This window comes from Dipodomys merriami, unplaced genomic scaffold (genome assembly GCF_024711535.1).
Source record: "Dipodomys merriami isolate MVZ:Mamm:240054 unplaced genomic scaffold, mDipMer1.0.p SCAF_414, whole genome shotgun sequence".
NCBI lineage: Eukaryota > Metazoa > Chordata > Mammalia > Rodentia > Heteromyidae > Dipodomys > Dipodomys merriami.
In genome coordinates, this window is record NW_027205760.1 from 579,650 (window position 1) to 601,880 (window position 22,231).

Here is a 22,231-nt window from a genome sequence, read left to right on the forward strand (position 1 = left end):
ACTTCTGGCTTTTTTGGTGTTTAATTACAGATAAGAGTTTGATAGACTCTCCTGCCTGTGTTGTATGTGAACTAAGACAGTAAGAAAGTCAAGTGACATCAACTGTATGGACTTCTCTTTTGAACCAAGAAATATTAGATGAAGTTTATTATAAAGCTAATATTTGACAATTTTTAAAAGAAGAGAATATGCCCAGCAAATAAACCATAACTTAAATTACTCAGCAAAAGTAGGTGCACTGAATCATTTTGGAATTATTTTTTATGGTTGGGAAGATTACTATTGACCTTGTCATTCCTTTTGGGGAAACTTAAAGTCATATTTGCACTTTTTTTGTTGGTCATGGGGCTTGCACTCTATTCTTGGGAGCTGTCCCTCAGCTCTTCAGCTCAAGTTGAGCACTCAACCACTTTAGCTACAGCACCACTTCCAGGTTTCCAGTGATTAATTGAAGGTAAGGGTCTAATGGACTTTCCTGACCAGGCTTGCTTTGAACCACCATCCTCTGGTCTCATCCTTCTGAGTAGCTAGGATTACAAGCATGGGCTACCAGTATATTTGCATTTATGTGTATTTAATGACACTATGTAGACAAAGAATGCAAAACTGAACACAGTGAAGGATCCCCTTCCTCATGGGAATTGGGTAAGGATTAAAGAGAGCCATGATTTATTCCATAAACCCACAACTGTTCACGATTAACAACAGGCCCCACTTGAGCCCTTTCCAGGTATCTTCTTGTTTCCTCTCAGAATTGCCAAGAACCCTCTGTATAAGTCCCTTGTTTCCTCGCAATTGTCCCATGGGGAAACTGAGGTCCAATGGTTGAGGCCTAACCCAGGGCTTCGCCTGTGGTCAATAATTGGCTGCCATTGACTAAGAGTTTGGGATAATCCATCTAAACTGATGACTGAGTGTGGTGCTACATGTCTACTATCCCAATTGCAGAGGACCAGGCCTGGTGGAGCATGCCTGTCAAAGATAGGAGTACAATGATCCACCCAGCCTGAGCATATATTGATTTTTTATCTCAGAAATGTCCAACACAGAAAGGCTTGGCTCACATGTTAGAAAATCTGACTGACAAGCTTAAGGCCTTGAGTTCAAACCCTAATATACCAAAAAGAATCAGAGGCCCGATGCCAGAGGCTCATGCCCAAAATCCTAGCTACTCAGGAGTCTTAGATCTGAAGATCACAGTTCAAGATTTAAAATAGTGTTGGCCTCACCCATCAGACGTCATGATGAGAAGACCCGGAGTCTGACCTATGCTGGTGCACTCTATACTTACAAGGTGCACATCATTACTAAGTGCTGGCCACATACTCTGTCCCCCTGGGAAACCACCCCCTGCGGGATGCACCCCCCAGGTCCTCCTCCTAAGCTCCACTGTCACCAACCAGGCCCAAGGGAGTAGACAGCTCCAGGCCCCTCAGATCCCTAGGTCTTGTAATTTAATAGTGATGAGTCCCCTTCCAGGCTCCTAGACTTCAGCTGTGAAACACATGCACCAGCCCCCCAAAGATAGCAGGATAAGGATCCAACTCTCCTTGTTGCCACCCACTTCTACACACACACACACACACACACACACACACATACACACACACACACACACACACACACACACACACACACACACACACACACACACACAAATCCAGACTGGTGACAGAAGACTTATCCATGCAGCACCTGCAATTTGCCAATTGATCACTCACCTAAGCACAGTCAGGATGTACAAGTAGAAAGATAATCTCACTCTCTCTTTCTCTCTCTCTCCCTCTCTCCTCTCTCTCTCTCTCTCTCTCTCTCTCTCTCTCTCTCTCTCTCTCTCTCTCTCTCTCTCTCTCTCTCTCTCTCTCTCTCTCTCTCTCTTTCTATGTTCCTCTCTCTCTAATGCGCATGCACCACACACACACACACACACACACACGCGTGACTGAGCAGTGCCTCTGTTCATTCCTCATCTGGGACAATGTACAAGGTGGAGCATGGGGGTTCCATTGAGAGAATCAGAGAACCAGAGGCTCCCACCCAAGGGGAGCACCACTCAAATGACACAGCACCACCTCACCTCTCCCTTTCTCCAGGGCCAGATCCTTCCTCTTGGGAACAACCAGCCTTGACTCCACATTCACCAAAATCCTAGGCCAGGATGCTGGGTGAAGGAATCCTGAGACAGGTGGCTCCTCAGAGCCTGGGAGGGGAAACTAGCATAGGGTCATGGTGCCCCCAGAGAGGTGTCTGACCAGGGGTGGGGGCAATGTTGGGGAAATGAATGGGGTCCTAAATGCTACATACATGGATATACTCTACTTCTAGCCTAAATGCTTCTGGGCTAATTGGCGGATTCTTGGAGAGGAAAAGGAGACCAAAAGGACCAAAAGCACCAGCAGATGCTGGCAGAGCTGGGAAAGGTGATGACCCTGTGAGAACCTTTGAAACCTGAGGGGTGGGGGAACAGGCCGGGTCTATGTGTGTGTGGAGGTTGTTCCTCCAAGATATTCAGCTTCTGCTCTGACCCCCAGCGCCCTTCACCTCCCTCCAGGGCTTTTCTGGGACCCTCTTCAGGTGAAAGGGTGACCAAGCACAGAAGACAAGGGCTCACACAGCAAGGGGGGTTTCTATCTTCTGTATCCAACAACCCCCATGACCAGAAAAAAAAGACCCAAGAAGGCATGTGTGGAGGTACTGCTCCCCACCTCTGACTAAAGCCACCAAGCTGCCACCAGGAGAGAAAGGGTGCAGATGCATGGCTCTGTGGCTCCCACCAGGGGCTCTGTGGTGTCCCCTCTTCACCTATCCCTGCATCTGCACTTTTCTTGGGACATTGGACACTAGGGATGTGCTCACTCCTGGGGTACAATAGTGGCAGAGTCCCCGGACTGTGGGGTTTGAGAGAGGTGCAGATCCAGGAACTGGGTGGGTTGTCGTGGGGTACAGGTGTCGCAGGGTACAGACCCGCTGGGCAGCCACTCACCTATGATGCTGGGAGAAGTTGCTGCCAGCTGCTCCAGGTGGGGTGAGCAGTAATGGAGGAGGCATTGCAGACACTCAGGTCCAGAACAGAGGACCAGGGGCCGGGACCAGGTCGAGGCTGCAACCTGCCAGTAACTTGCTACAGCCTGAGATTTGAAATGCAGTGCCCTGAAGGAAGCAGGGTAGGGGGCTGGGAGGCGGGCAGGCACATCAATTTCCTACTCCAAAGTAGCTTCAAGTCTCTTGCTCACCACTCAGCCACCTCTACCTTATTCAACTGCTGGTAGTTGTGTCAACCAACCGAGGGAATCCTGGTGGAACAGGGCAGCATGGAATGTGGGCATGGCCACCTTTCTTGTATCCCATTGGTCAGAAAGAAACATGAAAAAATGGGGGTGTGGCCAGAATCCTGTGATGCAGGCAGCATTGGCAGAGTCAAGATGACAGAACCTCCCCCAGCCCATTTCCCAGGGAACTATATTCAATTCAGTTGGGGGCAAGAGGGTGACCTGCTTTAGCCAGATAGCTGCACAGATTCTTGTGTATGTCTGTTTGTTGCCAGTCCCAGACCTTGAACTCAGGATCTGGGCACAGTCCATGAGCTGCTTTTGCTCAAGGCTAGCCCTCCACACTAGAGCCACATGGCTCTACTTCTGGCTTTGTTAGACTGAAGTGGGACTGGGGTTTCAAGGACTTTCCTGCTTAGGGTGACTTTGATCCTCCCATCACAACCTTGTAAATATGAAGGAGGACTCCTGAGAGCGACTGATGCTTGCCTCATCATTGGTCTTGCTGATGTTCTTGGAGAGACTGGTGAATTCCCTATCCTCGGGTTTAACTAGTGGGAGCTGGAGCCCATAGTTCGAATCCTGGTCCTGCCACCTTCAAATGACAGGAGATCCTAAGAAACTCATTCTTATCCATATGATTACCAATGGAATGTGATCAATGTCATGATTAAATGAGCATTTGTTGAATGATTCTATGATAAAATTATACACAATTATATATAGGACACTGATCAATATTAATTAAGACTTTATTAAGCATTTAAACAATCACATTCATTAAATGGAGGAATAATGAAATACCTAAGAATTGCACGTCATATACTGTAAAGGGGCCATTTTTTCTGCCAAGACTGGGATTGGAACTCATGGTCTGGGTAACTCTGTTGCACTGTGTGGGAAGAGGAAGCTTGCTTCCTTGAAGTCAAGAAATTCAAGTCTGTTCCTTAGGCCTGAAATTGATACCCACCACTAGAAAGCATCCTACTCATGTACAATTTATGTATATGATTTATATTTATATACATATGTTGACTCCATATTGCGTTCAGTGGAGTTACTCATTTTAATTTTTGTTTTATTTATGTATTGACCGTTTATTTTACAGACTATTATGACACATAGAACATTGATTACATAGAATATAGTTCTGCATATGTATTCCACTTCATACCTGACACCCAGGAAAGCCACAGAACAGGAAAACATGTGTCACCATCAGCTTCTTTTTCCACAATTCATTTCTTGGGCGTGCTGGCATCTGAACTCATGGCCTACAATGCCAAATTCATGAATGGGTGAGTGTCAACATGCCATCCTGGGGCAAATTGAGCTGACAGGCAGTTCCCAGGACCTGAACTCGAGCCCCAGGGGTTGACAAAATATGAACAAATTGACATGCAGATGGCAGTATGCTAATAAATATATATCTTTATAGCATGCCAGAGATGTCTATCCATTATTCAGTTATATAGACTACATTCATACCAATTTTTGGGTATTTATTATACCTCCATGTAATGAATGTTTTTCTTTTCATCCTTAAACTATTAATGAAATCAATCTCTGTCTTGAAATTATTGCATTCCTGTAAGTAATAGTATTCTTTAATGCTTCATAAATATTAAATAAAATCAATCAGCCTCCTGAAATCATGCTGTCTAATTTTATAGAAGCACCATTCACAATCAACTCATTCAAGCATGACAATGATAACATTCCACTGTTATTCCTATGGATGGGAACGAGTCTCTCAGTATCTCCTGCCATTGGTTGTGTCAGGACAGGGATTCGAAATCAGGGTCTACATTGCCACGTGGGCCTATGGCTACCCCAATAATCTGTCAGACTTCAGCAATGCAAGGTGAAGTACCCTTTGCAACAGTGTCATTCAGACCCAGGAGGGTCACCATGCAAAGGAACAAAACATAAAAAGCAATCTCACCGCATTTTTTCTGTGCATTTTTTTTTTCCCCTGCATGACCTGGGGGTTTAGGATCACAGGAGCAGCTGTGGGTCCAATGGCTTCACCCCATCCTTGGGTGATCAAAGCAGAAGCAGAGTTGCCACAACCTGAGCTCAAGTGCCATGCTGAGCATAAAATAAAATAAAAAATAAATTAGCTCCCTGGCTTGCAATTCGTGCTGTTTTGGATTTGAACTCAGGGTATGGGTAAATCTGCAGCACTGTGGATGAAGGGGAATCTTACCGTAATTGAAGATAAGAAAGTCAGGCCTGTTCACTTGGCCTGAATTCAAGCCCCAGCCCTTGAAAACTTACTATTTATATACATTGTAAAGATAGGATTTATACTTGCCTATAGATATTCAGTACATACATGTTTGGTGTGGTTGTTCCTTGAATTTTTTTATTCATTTATTTACAATTGATTTTATTTACTATGATGATATCCACTCTGTTTATTACATTGATGACATACTATCACATAGCATCTAGATTTGTAGATATGTTCTCCATCATGCCTAACACCCAGGACTCTCAAATAAAAGGAAAATAATTTTTGCATTAAGTTTCTTACTTCATGATCCACTTGGTAGTTATGGGATCTGTCTGAGGGCTTAGCGGGACCAATTGGTGAAGAGGTCAAGGAGAACAAACCAGCCTGTGAGCAACTAAGGAGCTAGGCCATTCCCAGGATCTGACATTGATCCCCATGTTGCCCCACGATAGTCATAAATTCATTATTTAAACATAGGATCTATATTTACATACATGTTTGGAGATATCTTGCATTTGTTATACTTCTTATTTTGTTACTAATTCATGGAGATATTGTGTATTTGACTGAGTATGGTGACAGGTATAACTGTGTTGACATGAATGACAACCTGTTCCAATGGTTATAGGTTTGCCCACTCATTCTCCATCCTCGTTGAGACCCAGTACTTTCACAGGAGAGGAAAACATGTGCAACGATTGCCTTCTGACATCCGGATGAATCTTTTGTCAGTGTTGGGATTTTAACTCAAGTCTGGGTAGCTCTTTTGCACAATGGGGAAAGGTGAAGCTCACCATTCTTGAAAACTAGAATGTCAGGCCAGGTCTATGGCCTGATTTGAAGTGCCAGCAAGGGACAAAATAATAATCCCTTCTTTTTAACTAAGATCTCTCTTTACCTACAGGTGTCATAAGTATCTTGCATTCAGTGTAGTTATTCCTTTTTATTTTTTATTTATTCATGGAGATATTGTGTATAGTATTGAGTATGGTGACAGATATAACTATGCTTACATGGATGACAACCTATTCCTATGGCTATAGAGTTGCCTATATAGCATTCTCCATCCTCTCTTATACCCAGGTCTTTCACAGGAGAGGAAAACAGGTAGATCAATTGGCTACTCACATCAGGATGAAACTTCTGGCTGTGCTAGGATTTGAACTCAAGGCCTAGCAGACCCAATTGTTGAAAGTGTCATGAAGAGCACACCAGCCTCTGAGACACTAAGGAGATAGGTCATTCCCTGGACCTGAGATCGAGCCCCGGCAGAGGACAATATAGTCCTAAATTCATAATTAAACCAAGGATCTATATTTGCATACATGGCTGGGCAGCATCTTGCATTTGGTGTAGTCATTCTCTTTATTCTGTGTCTTATTCATTGATGTATTGTGTATTTTCTTGAGTATAAGATGACAGATATAACTGTGGAGAACTGGATGAAAACCTCTTCCCATGAGTATAGAGTTGCCTATACATTCTCCATTCTAGCTGAGACCCAGAACATGCACACCACAGGAAGATAGATGCAATGACTGATTTCTCACATCAGGAAGTGCTGGGATTCAAACTCGGGGCCTAGGAGACCCAATTGCCCAATGGGTCCATGTGAGCACACCAGCCTGTGAGCCACTAAGGAGCTGGGCTGTTTCCAGGAGTGGAGAAAGAGCCCTAAGGAGGCTACAATAGTCCTCCATGCATCATTGAAACATGAGATGTATATTTACACCTGTGTTTGGACCCAATCTTGCATTTAGTGTAGTTATTCTCTATTTTGTATGCTATTCATGGATGTATTGTGTATTTTCATGAGTATATGATGACAGGTATAACTGGGTTGACATGGATGACAACCTATTCCCATGGCCACAGGGTGGCCCATGCATTCTCCATCCTAGCTGAGACCCAGCAATTACATAGGAAAGGAAAACAGGTGCATTGATTGGCTTCTGACTTCAGGATGAATCTTTTGGCAGGCTGGGATCTGAACTCGGGGCCTAGCAAGCCCAATTGGTGAATGGGTCTATATGAGCACACCATCCTGTGAGCCACAAAGGATCTAAGCCATTCCCAGGATCTGAGATCGATTACCCAGTGGAGGAAGGAGGGGGGAGCACAATAGTCATCCATTCATAAGCTGAAGGTAGTATGTAAATAAGTACATATTTGTATAGAGTAGGAGAGAAGGCAATCTGTGATGGAATCCAATCTACCGTGTGACTACCGATTCTTGGATGTTTCCTAATGCCTCCATTTCATGACTGTGATGATTATTGTCACACTTTTTCTACTTTTTATTACAAATAATTGATACTCCATGATTCTTGCCTATCATTTCCTACTCCCATCATGCACGAACTACTCATTCAAGGATGACATCAATTGCATTCCATGACACTTTCTGGGTCCAGAAATGAGTATCTCAGGCTCTCCTGCCATTCCCTCCTCCTAGGGGGACTGAATTCAAGCCTCAGTCTTGGAAAACATACTCCTTATATACATTTTAAAGATAGGATTTATATTTCCATACAGATGTTCAGTCCATATCATGTTTGGTGTGGTTATTTATTTTATTTCTTGTTTTATTCATTTATTTATCATTTATTTTATTGACTCTGATGACACCTATACCAGTTATTATATTGTTTAAATCCTATCACATAGCATCTACATTTGTAGATGTGTTCTCCATCATGCCTGGCAGTGCTAAGATCTGAACTCAGGGCCCAGCAGGTCCAATTAATGACTGGGTGAGTGTTAGCATGTCATTCTAGCCAATGAAGCTGTCAGGTGGTTCCTAGGCGCTGAGATCGAGCCCCAGGTTTGGCCAAAACAGCAATAAATAGATAGGCAGATGGTGGTATACAAATAAATAAACATTGGTAAAGAGTGTCAGAGCCTTCTATCTATGACTGAATGACACCTATTACGTTCCTACCAATTCTTATATATTTATTATACCACCATTAAAGGAATATTATTCTTTTCATGTTTAATAAACTATTAATTAAGATCAATCAGCATCCTAGGATTATCGCATCCAATTTTAGACTGGACCAATGCATGAACTACTCTTTCAATTGGTATTTGTATGCATAGGAACAAGTCCCTTGAGATCTCCTGCCATTGGTAGGTGTCAGGACCGGGTTTCTACCAGGGGCCTATGTTGACAGGGTTGTCTATGGCTTCCGTGATAGCCCTCCAGGTTTCAGCAATGGCAGGCCAGGTCCACTTTGCAACCAAGTCATTAAGACCCAGAATAATCACCTAGCAAAGAAAAAAAAATCCTAAAACTCTCCAGCCCTCTGTAGCTCGCCACTATTTGTGCTTTCTAGCTTTTTTTTTTCTTTCTGCAAGCACTCTGGGCTTACGATCCCCTGATGGAATATGGGTCCGGATGCTGCACCCCAGCCTAGGGAGATCAAAGCTGAGGCAGAGTTACCACGACGTGAATTCTAGCCCCATGGTTGGCCAAAAAAGAACAAATAAAATATTAATTAATTATTTAATTAAATTACAACAATAAAACTCACTTGTTTGGAATTTCTGTCTGTTTTTTTCCTAGCCTGGGATTTGATCTTAGGGTCTTGGTAAATCTGTAGCAATGTGTGGGAAGGTGCAGCGTTGTCACTACTTGAATTGAAACCCTGTGCCAAGCCAAAAATAAAAAAAATAAGTCACTGAACTGGGCAGGGGGAGTAGTTGTGGAGATGGGAAAGAAGGTATGATAGAGGAAAAACAAAGGAGGAGGCAACAATGCTTAATAGGAAATGTACTCATTACCTTTTTCATGTAACTGTAACCCCTCTGTACAACACTTTTGCAATAAAATTGTACAAAACAAAGAAATGATGTAGTTCTCAGAGAAGCAATTTAGGGGTAAAGGAAGCATGTCTGAATAGCTGTACAAAATTCTCCACTGTATTTTTGTTTAACATTCAGTATGAAATTGAATAAACATAAATTCTTCCTTTAAAAAATTAAGTCTCAGTTTTGGAACTGGGGCAAGTATTTCTGCCATTGCTCAGATTTGATCTCATTGTCCAGGTGACTCTATTGCACCATGGGTGAAGGTGAAACTCACTGTCCTTGAGGAAAAGAAATTCAGGCTAGAATTCCCAGGGCAGGAATGAAGGCCCTTCAATGGAAAAAATATTTTTTCTCTACATGTGTAATATATGATATATACTTACATGTGTATTTTATTACATATTATGATTACTATTGATTTTGTATTTTATTTTTATTTGATTCATTAATTTATTGTTTTATTATTATACAAATAATATTTATTACATTTTGAACGTACATTATATAATTATACAAAATAATTTAGGACATTAACTCATTTTTATTAATACTTTATTAAGTGTTGAAACATGATACATAATTAAATGGAGGCATTTGTCACAATCGTCACATGTTTAAAGTTTCACCCAAGTATGAGCTGTGTCTTACCTTTGGACACCTTACTATAGTGAATCCTTTAGACGATTTATAGTCAGAAGCATTTTCTTGAGGATAGGCAAGTTGAGGGATAAAATTGTAAGGGTGGGACTAGAAATGTGGCTTAGTGGTAAAGAGCTCGCTCAGCATCCATGAATGCCAGGGTTTGAATCCTCATTGTCACATACTCAGAAAAAGCCAGAAGCTGTGGAATGGCTCAAGTGGTAGAGCACTAGTCTTGAGAAAAAGAAGCCCTAAGACTGTAAAAAACAATAGGCCAGATGCCAGTGGCTTACACCTTGAACCCTAGCTTCTCAGGAGGCTGAGATCTGAAGACCACCGTTCAAAGTCAACCTAGGCAAGGAAAGCCTGTTAGACTCTTTTTTTTTTTTAATATTATTTTATTTTATTTGAGAACATACTGTACAGAGGGGCTACAATTACATGGGCAGGATAATGCATACATTTCTTACCAAGCATTGCAGCCTCCTCCTTTGTTTACCCTTCACCTCCCTTCCCAGCCTCCCCCCTCCCCCCACCCAATTATACCCCCCTCCCCCCCCACCGACATTGTAAAGCTGGTTTTGACATGACATTTTGTACTTCTCATTGTTGCAACAGGTCCACCTGAATCCTTAAACGACTTGTTTGCCCCCATCTCCTCCACATGTTATACTGACATCAAATATAGTGAAAGCGGGGGTTACACTGTGGGGGAGGGACATACAAAGCAACAAAGAAATAATCTTATAAATGCGTTAGAAACATATGCATGAAAGAAACGAAAACATTAAAATACATATTTAAGGATTAACATCGTGAAAATGGCCTGTTAGACTCTTATCTCTGATGAACCACCAAAAAACCCATCGGGTGCTGTGGATCAAGTGTTACAGTGTTCGCCTTGCTCAGGGACAGTGGCTACGCTTGATTCAGGACACACCACTGGAAAAAAGTAAGGGTTAATCAAAGTACTTTTCCTATTTGCTAATTAGGAGACCATTCTCTGGAAAATGAACACTGTTGTACAGCAGAATTGGAGTCAGAGCTCAGGGTTCAAGTGTAGCCGATCCATATGCCCAGCCTCTCAGACCCTAGCATTATAACCTTGTGTCCTACAGCATTCTGAAAGGTCCAATGTTGAAAGACTTAATATGCTCCCCAAGCTTTTTGTGATGAACAGTTGACTTGTTTTGTCGATGTAATTACACTTCTGAACCTATCAGAACAGCAGTGGCTCACACCCGTCATCTTGCTCAGGAGGCTGAGATCTGAGGATCACAGGGTAAAGCCAGCCATGGCAGGAAAGTCTATGACACTCTGACTTCCACTTCTGAAAGGTCAGATGTTCAAGAGCACCCTGTGTTTATCTTGGTGATGAGAAGTTACTTGCACTCTAAATGTTCTTAGAATTCTTGAGCTCTTATAGAAAGAGGAAGGAAACATTTTGACCCATCCTGGGTTCAAATGAAGTTCTCAGAATCCAAGCCTAGTCCTGTTATCTGGAAGAACTCCAGTGTAACACTGCATTTAAAGGACAGAAAAGAATTTCAAAAGCCATACTAGGTGAAAAGACCTAGGCCTGCAGGATTAGGAGGCAGAATGTACATACTGAACAAGGAAGTGAGCTGCAAAAGCACTTCATGAATTCCAGGCACAGCCAGCAATGGGGGGAACCCTGAAACATTTGTTAGTTACATCAGGGTCAGGCATTTCTCAGCCTCTTCAAGCAATGACTAATTAACCTTCCTCCCTCAGGTGAAGGGAGCCTCAGGCTATCTTTAGGTTAACAATAGAGAGCTAGAGAGGGGAGGAACAGAGAAGAAAAATCTGCCCTCTGGTTTTAAGGAGTGGGGATTTGACTCTCCATCTGTCAGATTTAAAGACCATTCTTCTACCTCTGCCAGTCCATTCTCCTTCCTTCAATCTGCACATCATTAATGCAAATCCCCACCCCAAGGAGAGGCAGGGCCCTTTCTCTTCTGTCTCCAAGCACCTGAGTTAGAACCTGGCTCTGCCCTCTTGGCTCTGGGAACTTCGGCTGCCTGAGAAGTGGGACAGAGACAGTCTTCCTGATCTGTGGTTGTGTGAAGGCAATGTGGTGGCCTAGCACCCTGTAGAAGTCCTCATCACTGGGAAGTGTTTCCTTCTTTCCTCCTGATGTCCAAGATCTATCCATCCACCTAACTTCCTACCTTCCTTCCTACCTACTTACGTAGCTAGCTATCTCTTACCAGTTCTTGGGATGAACTCAAGGCCTGGGCTCTGTCTCTAGCTCTCTGCTACTTGAGCCACAGCACAAATTCTGGCTTTTTTCTGTGTAATGCTACTTAGGAATTGAACCTAGGACTTCTTGCATGCTAGGCAAGCACTCTCTCACTAATCCACATTCCCAGCAACCTCATCCTTTTCTTAATGGTAGTTTTTACATAAGTATGCTACCATTTTATGTCCCCAAGTTTAATTTTCTGAATGCTGGTTATTTCTATGAAGCCAGAATTTTTCTTCCCCTGCCTGATTTGTGACTGTTCCTGCCTTGGCCTCATAATAAAATGTAAATAAAGGCTGCTGAGAGCTTAAGTGTGAATCATATAAAGACACAGGCCTGGAATCCTGGAAGAGAAAAGCCATGTACCTGAAATGAAGAGAATGATGCAGTATGTGCAACAACTATATCTGAAAAATAAATCAGTAAATACAAGCAGAAGCATTGAATATGCTCTGTTTGCACTCAGGGTGGTAATATACACAGATAAATAAGTAGGGCACTGATACATAACTTGGTCTTCTCTTTTTGAATTTTTTTTGTTGCCATCCCAGGGCTTAAACTCAAAGCCCGATGCATTTCTCAGCTTTTTTGCTCAAGGGTGAGGCTCTACCATCCTCACAACTCCACTTCAAGCCATCTGGTCATTAATTAGACAAAAGCACCTTCCGAACATTCTTGCCTGGTCTGGCCTGTTTTTCCTGCTGGGCTTTCTCTCTCAAAGCTGGAGCTCTACCCTCTGGACCACTGCTCCACTTCTGGTTTTCTGTTGGTTTTTGGAGATAAGAGTCTCAAATACTTTCCTGCTTGGGCTGGCTTTGAACAGCGATCTCCTTAGGAGGCTTCAAGCGGCTTTCCTCAAGGATTCTCCAATGAGCTGCTCCACACAAATCCTTGGTCTAAATCTCGAGAAGTACTGGAGAAAAACAGAAACATGAAGACGCTTCTAGTATATTCTAGATACTTAAAGTTGGAGACACAAAACACTCATAATTATTAGGTCATTTTATAGGCAAAAGGAGAAATGCAGAGAGTATGAGGATTGTTCCAGCTTTCGGTCCTCTCATCCTGAAACAGTAAATTCACTGCAGCTCAATGCTAAGTGACAGAGCTGGCATGTCCTGTGGACATTTGCTCCCAAATCCTGGGACACTCATTTCTCACTTTTGGCTTCAAACCTGTGACCAAAGGAGAAGATGAGGAGAGAAAATCATTTTTAGAGAAAGCAGCTATAAAGAACATTGTGGTAATTAACTTATAAATTCAAACCATTAGAATGACCCTGTTAAGAAGTTGCATTGTCCAAAGTGGTTGAGCAAGTTTACATTCCCACCAACAAAGAAGTAAGCTTCCCTTCTGTCCACATCCCCTCCAGCATCTGTTGTTGTTAGAGTTCTGGATTTTTGCCATTCTAACTGGAGTGAGGTGGTATCTCAATGTTGTTTTGATGTGCATTTCTTTTATGACTAGGGATATTTTTGGAAAGCAGTATGGAGGTTCCTCAAAAGACTTCACATAGAGCTCCCCTATGACCCAGGAATCTCACTTTTGGGCATTTACCCAAATGTTTACAAACAAGACCACACTAAAGCTACCAGCACAACTATGTTTACTGCAGCCTTATTTATCATAGCTAAGATATGGAACCAACCCAGATGCTCCTCAGCAGATGAATGGATCAAGAAAATGTGGTATGTATACACAATGGAATTCTATGCCTCCATCAGAAAGAATGACATTGCCCCATTTGGTAGAAAATGGAAAAACTTGGAAAAAATTATGTTAAGTGAAGTAAGCCAGGCCCAAAGAAACATAGGTCCCATGGTTTCCCTTATTTGCAATATCTAGTATATGTGTGAGTCAAGCGGAAAAGTTCAGATAATGTGATGTTAAGAGAATGAACCAAGGGGCTGGGAAAGTGGCTCAGTGGTAGAGTGCTTGCCTTGAATGCATGAGGCCCCGGGTTCAATTCCTCAGCACCACATAAGCAGAAAAAGCTGGAAGTGGCGCTGTGAGTCAAAATGGTAGAGTGCTCGCCTTGAGCTGAAGAGCTGAGGGACATCGCCTAGGCCCAGAGTTCAGGTCCCAGGACCAGCAAAAAAAAAAAAAAAGAAAGAAAGAAAGAAAAAAGAAAAGAAAAGGCTAAAAAAAAGAGAATGAACCCTTAGATATGTATTTTAATGTTTTTTTCTTTCCTGCATGTGTCTCTAATGCATTTAGAAGATTACTTCTTTGTTGCTTTGTATGTCCCTCCCCCACAGTATAACCCATGCTTTCACTATATTTGATGTCAGTATAATTTGTGGAGGAGATGAGGAAAAACAAGTCGTTTAAGGATACAGGTGGACCTGTTGCAACAATGAGAAGTACAAGTTGTCATGTCCAAAATGAGCTTTACAACATTAGTGAGGGAGAGTGGGGGGCAGGGGAAGGAGGGGAAGGATTGGGATTGGTATTTGGATTGGCAGGGGGGAGGTTGGGAAGGGATGTGAAGGGTAAACAAAGGAGGAGGCTGCAATGTTTGGTAAAAATGTATGCATTATCCTGCCCATGTAATTGTAACCCCTCTGTACAGTATGTTCACAAATAAAATTAAATTAAATTTAAAAAAAGGAAAAAAAAGAAGTTGCATTGTCCAGATTAAAAAATGAAGAAAATAAAGGCAGGTACCAGTGGTTGCTGACTGTAATCCCAGCTCCTGAGGAGCCTGAGATGTAGAGAATCTTAGTTTGAATCCAGCCAGCATAGGAAAGTCCATGACATTGTTATTTCTAATAGATCACAGAAAAAACCAGAAGTGAGGCTGTGACTCAAGGTGAATGCACTAGCCTTGAAAAAAGGAGCTCAGGGAGTACGCGTAGGCTCACAGTTCAACCACAGGACTCCCCCCCCCCCCCCCGTGCAAAAGAGTCTGTACCTCCATGTCTTTGTGTATGTATGGATGTATTCCTATAGGTAAAGCTCCAGAGTAGCTATGATGAGTGGCGCCAAGCTAGGAAATTTGTTTTTCCATACAATGATTTCATAACACAGAGAGTGCTTTCAAAACAGTACATGTTCTGGGGCTCCCCTTACTGTTTCCAGTGTAACCTGAGGGTTTCTCTGCATCCCAGGCCTGCTGGAAGAACCCTTTCTCATTGTATGAACAGGCAGACAAAAGGCCTCCCTCCTGTACAACTTTGTAACAAACAAGTCCATTTGGGCCAATTAGTGAGGATGAGTGTGGACGGACTCTGAAGGCTAAGAGAAAAATGCTTCTTTGTACTCCAAGTGATCTCTCTCCCCAGTGTTCTGTTTTTACAGGAAGCCTTCATTTGTGCCACTTCCTGTGTCTTTCCAAGTTCCCTGAACTTATCCTGCCTTTGTGAGAAGGGAATTCCAGTGTTCAGATACAGTGCTCAATATAATTCAGAAGTCCTGGCAGAAAACTAGGGCACTGATTCCAATGAAATATTTCATTGTGGGCAATCATGGGCCTATGATACCTCTCCCAGGTTTCTGGAAGCTTGGGAAATCCAAGCTTCCTGTCATATGGGTCTGGTGAAGCTAAGCAGATTTTGAAACGTTTCACTTGTCCTAATTGGCCCTGGGTGGCTAAGTTTTGGGGTTGAACAGAGGGCCTGGGTGCTGACCATGAGCTCAGAGCAGAAGCCCAGACCTTTACCATTTTGTGCCACAGCTTCACTTCTGGTCTATGTGTGTGTGCGCGAGTGTGTGCACGTGCACGCATGTGCACATGTGTGCATACATCAGTCCTGGAGCTTGAACTCAAGACCTGAGCACTGTACCTAGTTTCTCTTATACAAGGATAGCCCTCTCCCACTTGATCCACAGAGCCACTTCAGGCTTTTTTCTAGTGATGTGGTCCTGAGAAATCAAGCCCAGGGGTTCATACATGTAAAACATACTAGCTCTAAGGCACATTCCCAGCCCACTCCTGCAGGTCTGTTAGTGTGTTTCTGTCTTTCTTTATTGTTGTTGTTGTCGGTTTTAGGAGTTAAAGTCTGGGCCTGGTGCTGTCCCTGAGCTCTTCAGCTCAAATTTTGTGCTCTACCACTTGAGCCACAGAGCTACTTCAGGTTTTCTGGTGGTTCATTGGAGCTATGTGTCTTAAGGACTTTCCTGCCCAGGTTATCATTGAACCATGATCCTCAGATCTCATCCTCCTGACTACCAGGATGACAGGCATGAGTCACAAGCATCCAGCTTCCACTTCAGATGTCTTAGTGGTGAATTGGTGATAATACTCTCATGGAACCTTTTGTGTTTGGGATAGCTGGGAACACAGATCCTCAGATCTCAGCTTTGTATAAGGCAGGGTGACAGACTTCAGCTATTGAATCCTAGGCCGTGGCAACTCTGCTGCAAGGGGGTACATAGCTCAACGTAGTGGAGTGTTCGTCATGAGCCCAAGAGGTAAGGGTCAGCGCATAGGCCCCGAGTTCAAGGTTCATGACTGAGAAAAATAAAAACAAACAATTGTCCACAAGAGACAACTCACTAATCTTCAGTAATACATAATTTTGTTTTTGCTATGGGGACATATCTGAGCCTCAATATTCTTATCTGCATAATCATCTGAGTTGTGGAGCTCTTCGAGGACCAGATGAAAGAATGCACCTTATAAAGGACACAGCACATCTTACTCTTTGCAGGACTCAGCTGAGAGCACCCAATGAAGGACTCAGCATATAACTCTCTTCCATAAACTGTCATTAGGATTGGGGTGCTTTCATCAGTATCACCATTCTTTAGGAATATTTCACAAACCAAACAAGTTCACATCTAATTGTTTAATTGGATGTTTTGTGAGGTATTTTTTCGGGGGGGGGTTACCCAGGGGGCCCCATATGTTGACTCCATATTGCATTTAGTGTATTCATTTTGTTTTTTGTATTATTCATTTATTTACTATTTATTTTATTGACTGTTATTACACATGGAATATTTATTACATTTATTACATAGGGTATAGATTTGCCTGTGTATGAAACTTCACACCTGACACCAGGCCTTTCACAGAAAAGGATAACATGTGTCACCATGGGCTTCTTAATCCACGATTCAATTTTTATGAGTGCTAGCAAGCACCTGTGATCCAGCCCCAAGTATTGACAAAATAAGAACAGATTGGAATGCAGTTGGTAGTACACAAATAAATATAGATCTTTATAGTGCCAGAGATGTTTATACATTATTCAGTTATAAATGCTATATTCCTACAAATTCTTGAATATTTATTATGACTACATGTAATTAATATTATTGTTTTCATCCTTAATTAATTATTAATTAAATCAACCACTGTCCTGAAATTATTGTGTCCATGTAATTGACTGTATTCTTTTAATGTTTCAAAAAATATTCATTAAAATCCATTGGCTTCCTAAAATCACTCTAATTTTACAGTAGTATAATTCAGGAAGAACTAATTCAATCTTGACATTCAAAACCTTCTGTTAGTATTCCTATGAAAAAGAACGAGACTCTTAGAATGTCCTGCCATTGGTAAGGGTCAGAACCGGGCTTCGAACTCAGGGGCTATGTTTCCGTGTTGGCCTATGGCTTCCCTTGGAGCCCGCCAGCTTTCAGGAATGCCACGTTAAGAACATTTTTTCAGCTGTCATTCAGATCCAGGGTGTATTGTATATCATACTTGAGACCCAGGACTTTCACCAGTAAGGAAAACATGTGGGACAATTGGCTTCTTCCACCAGGATTAAGTTTTTGACAATTCTGTGATTTGAACTCAGGGCCTAAAGGGCCCACTTCATGAATGGATCAATGTTAGCACAACCGTTTGATGGAAGTAAAGTTGTCGGGCAAATTTGAGGGTCTGAGTTCACGTCCTAGGAGTGGCCAATATATAAACAGATAGATGTGTAGACTGAAGTATGTGGGTATTTACATATGTATATGCATCTATAAATAAATGTATGCAAGAGACAGACATTTATGTAGATTCTAGTGTATAACTCCATATAAAGAGTGATGTCTATATTGTATATATATATATATATATATATATATATATATATATATATTCTATTACTACCAATTATTTGGTATAAAATTATGCCTCCATTAATTAATCACGGTAGAAGACTTAATACATATTAATTAAATTAATCAATGATCTTTATTTATTGTGTACAATCTTATACTACAATGACTAGCTAATTAGTGATTCAATTAGTACATGTCAAACATTCTATTAGTGTTCCTATCGTTAGGAACGTGTTTCCTAGGATCTTCAGCCATGTGTAGGTGGCAGTCACAGGATGGAACTAAGGGCCTCTGTGCCTGGATTGGGCTCAGGCTTTATTGACAGCCCCCAGCCTTCGGCTATGCAAAGTCACATACAATTTTCTAGCCTAGTCACTGAGACCCAGGATGGTCACAGTGCAAAGGAAACAAAGGTCTAACTGTTGTGGAAAACTTCCTGTTTTATTCATCCTCCATTTTTGTTCGTTTTATGATTGTTTGCCAGTGATAGGAGTTGAACTCGGGTCCTAGAATCCTTGGATTATCTGTGGGTGTAAAAGCTGCACCCCAGCCTAGAGTAATCAAGGCTGAGGCAGAGTTAGAACAACCTGATTTCAAGACCCATGCCTGCCCCTCCCCAAAGTGTTAAGGCATTGGCTTGGAATTTGGACCATTTTATCTGCCGTATCTGGGATTTGAACTCAGGGGCTGGGTAACTCTCTTGTGATCTGGGTGACATCGGAGCTCACCCGTTTGAAGAAAAGAAATTCAGGAACATATCCGAAGGCGTGAATTCCAGGCCCAGGACTGCCAAAAATAATATTTGTATACATTTATAAGGGATATCATATATGTATGTATTCACATAGATATTACACATTGTACCTAGGACACAAGATTTTCACAGAAAGATGTCTGAACTATGCAGCTGTTTAGATCTGAGTATTCTCTGTTGAGTTTTTGCCGAGTTGATCTATCTAGTCGGGAGAGTGGTGTGTTAAAATCCCCAACAATTAATGTCTTTGGATCTATGTGGGATTTGAGGGAAAGTAGTGATTCTTGGATAAATTTGGTTGCGCCATTGTTTGGTGAATAGATATTTAGAATTGTAATATCCTTTTAAGGAGAGATCCGTTAATTAGTATGTAACGACCTTCTTTATCTCTTCTCACAAATTTTAATTTGAAGTCTATTTTATCTGATATTAGGATTGCAACTCCTACCTGTGTATGGGGGTTGTTTGCTTGGTAGATTTTGCTCCTGCCTTTAACATTGAAAATGTGTTTGTTTTTATGGGCAGGATGTGACTCCTGAAGGCAGCAGATAGAAGGATCTTGTTTTTTAATCTAACTAGACAGTCTATGTCGCTTAATTGGAGAGTTAAGTCCGTTAATGTTGAGAGATAGGATTTAGAGGTATTTGGGAGTTCCTGCCATGTAATCCACCTTCTTGGGGGCTGCGAAAACTAGGTTCTTCCTATTGTTCTTGGATTCTCAGTTTGGTTGCAGTTTCTGGGCCATTATTGTGGTCTTGTTGGTTTTCTATATGTAGGACATCTTTAAGAATCTTTTGTAGGGCTGGTATGGTGGAGATATATTGTTTCAATTTTTCTTTGTTATGGAAGGTTTTTATTTAGCCTTCAGTTATGAAGGAGAGTTTAGCTGGGTACAGTATTCTTGGTTGATAGTTGTTTGATGTTTGGGTATGGCATACATCATTCCAGACTCTTCTTGCTTTGATTGTCTCTGCTTTGAAATATGAGGTGATGCTAATTGGTTTCCCATTATAGGTGATTAATCTTTTCTCCTTCAAAGTTTTAAGGATCATTTCAATTGTATGAGTTGATCCTGTTTTCACCCAGCAGCATCAGAATACACGTTTTTCTCAGCAGCACATGGAACATTTTCTAAAATAGACCACATTTTAGTCCACAAAGCAAACTTGTCCAAATTCCAAAACATGGAAGTTACACCTTGCATTCTCTCTGACCACAAGGGCATAAAATTAGGACTCAACACCAAAAGCCACCAAAGAATGTCCGGTAACATATGGAGGCTGAACAACACACTGATGAACCAGGAGTGGGTTATGGAAGAGATTAGAAAGGAAATTCAAATGTTCATGCTATTCAACAAAAATGAGCGCACAAATTACAAGCTCCTCTGGGACACAGCAAAGGCAGTACTCAGAGGCAAGTTTATAGCTCTGAGCTCCTACATCAAGAAATTGGAGAGGTCTGAAACCAACAATTTAATGACACATCTAAACCTCCTGTAAAAGAGCAGCAAGATAAGCACCAATCCAGTAGACGGAAAGAAATAATTAAAATTAAATCAGAATTAAATGAATTAGAATCCAAAAAAAAAAACTATAGAAAGAATCAACAAAACAAAGAATTGGTTCTCCGAAAAAATTAACAAAATTGACAGTCCCTTAGCAAATCTTATCAGAAAAAGAAGAGAACACACCCAAATAAATAAACTCAGAGATGAGAATGGAAACATCACCACGGAAACAACCAAGATTCAGGACATTATAAGGAAATGCTTCTCAAAACTTTATGCTAATAAGATTGAGAACTTTTCAGAAATGGACCTTTTCCTAGCAAATATTGACATGCCAAAACTAAACCAAGATGAGATAAACCATCTTAACAGGCCCATATCAAGCACTGAAATAGAAAAAACAATAAGAGACCTCTTAGCTAAGAAAATCCAGGACCAGATGGTTTTACAACGGAATTCTACAAGGCCTTCAAAGCAGAGCTCACACCAATACTCCTCTAACTTTTCAATGAAATTGAAAGAGAAAGTTCACTACTAAACACATTCTATGAAGCCATCATAACTCTCATCTGAAAACCAGGCAGGGACTTATTAAAGAAACAGAATTATAGACCCATTTCTTTGATGAATGTTGATGCAAAACTTCTCAACAAAATTTGGGCCAATCAACTTCAAAAATCCATCCAAAAAATCATATACCACGATCAAACAGGATTCATTTCAGGGATGCAAAGCTGGTTCAATATATGCAAATCAAATTATATTGTTCATCACATCAACAGGAGCAAGAATAAGAACCACATGGTTATCTCAATAGATGCAGAAAAAGCATTGGACAAGATCCAACACCCCTTTATGATGAAGGTTTTGGAAAAATTAGGAATCCATGGAACATTCCTCAATACAATAAAGGCTGTATATGACAAACCTACAGCCAGCCTTATACTTAACGGTGAAAAGCTAAAGTCACTCCCTCTTAACTTAGGAACAAGACAAGGAAGTCCACTCTCTCCATTTCTCTTCAATCTAGTATTAGAATGCCTAGCTACAACAATAAGACAAGATGCAAACATAAAGGGGATCCAAATAAGGAAAGAAAAAATAAAACCTTCCCTCTTTAAAGATGACATAATCTTGTATTTAAAGAATCCCATAGACTCCACTCCCAAATTACTCAAGCTGATTCAAAACCTTGGCAAAGTAGCAGCGTATAAAATTAACCCTAAAAAATCAATGGCTTTTCTGTATGCCAACAATGAGAAAAGTGTGGCTGAAATAAGGAAAGCAATTCCATTTGTAATAGCCCCACAAAAAATAAAATACCTAGGAATTAACTTAATCAAAAAAGTGAAGGGCCTGTATAGTGAAAACTTTAAAATCTTGTAACAGGAAATCAAAACAGAACTTAGAAAATGGGAAAAACTCCCATGCTCCTGGATGGGAAAGATTAACATCGTGAAAATGGCAATATTTCCCAAGGCTATCTACATATTCAACGCGACACCTATCAAAATCCCAACGTCATTCTTCAAGGAAATAGAAGAAGCAATCCAAAAATTAATAAGGAAAAATAAAAGACCTCGAATAGTAAAAAAAAGCTCATCAACGGAAAGAACACTGCTCGAGGAATATCAATACCAAATTTCAAACTCTTCTATAAAGCCATAGTAATGAAAACAGCTTGGTACTGGCACAAGAACAGACCTCAGGACCAATGGAATAGAATTGAAAACCCAGA

The 22,231-nt window shown here is 41.4% G+C and overlaps 1 protein-coding gene across 1 annotated transcript in view; it reads right to left on the bottom strand.

The window, feature by feature from the left end:
• Positions 1-2,852: 2,852 nt before the first annotated feature.
• The window catches only part of LOC138807180 (protein lin-28 homolog A-like), a 131,274-nt gene continuing 111,895 nt past the window's right edge, over positions 2,853-22,231 (bottom strand). The window contains exons 4-5 of the mRNA XM_069992760.1: positions 3,759-3,864; positions 2,853-3,128 (exon numbers count right to left, since the gene is read on the bottom strand). Of these exons, the coding sequence (XP_069848861.1) occupies positions 2,853-3,128; positions 3,759-3,864 (382 nt within the window). The remainder of the gene's footprint in view (positions 3,129-3,758; positions 3,865-22,231) is intronic.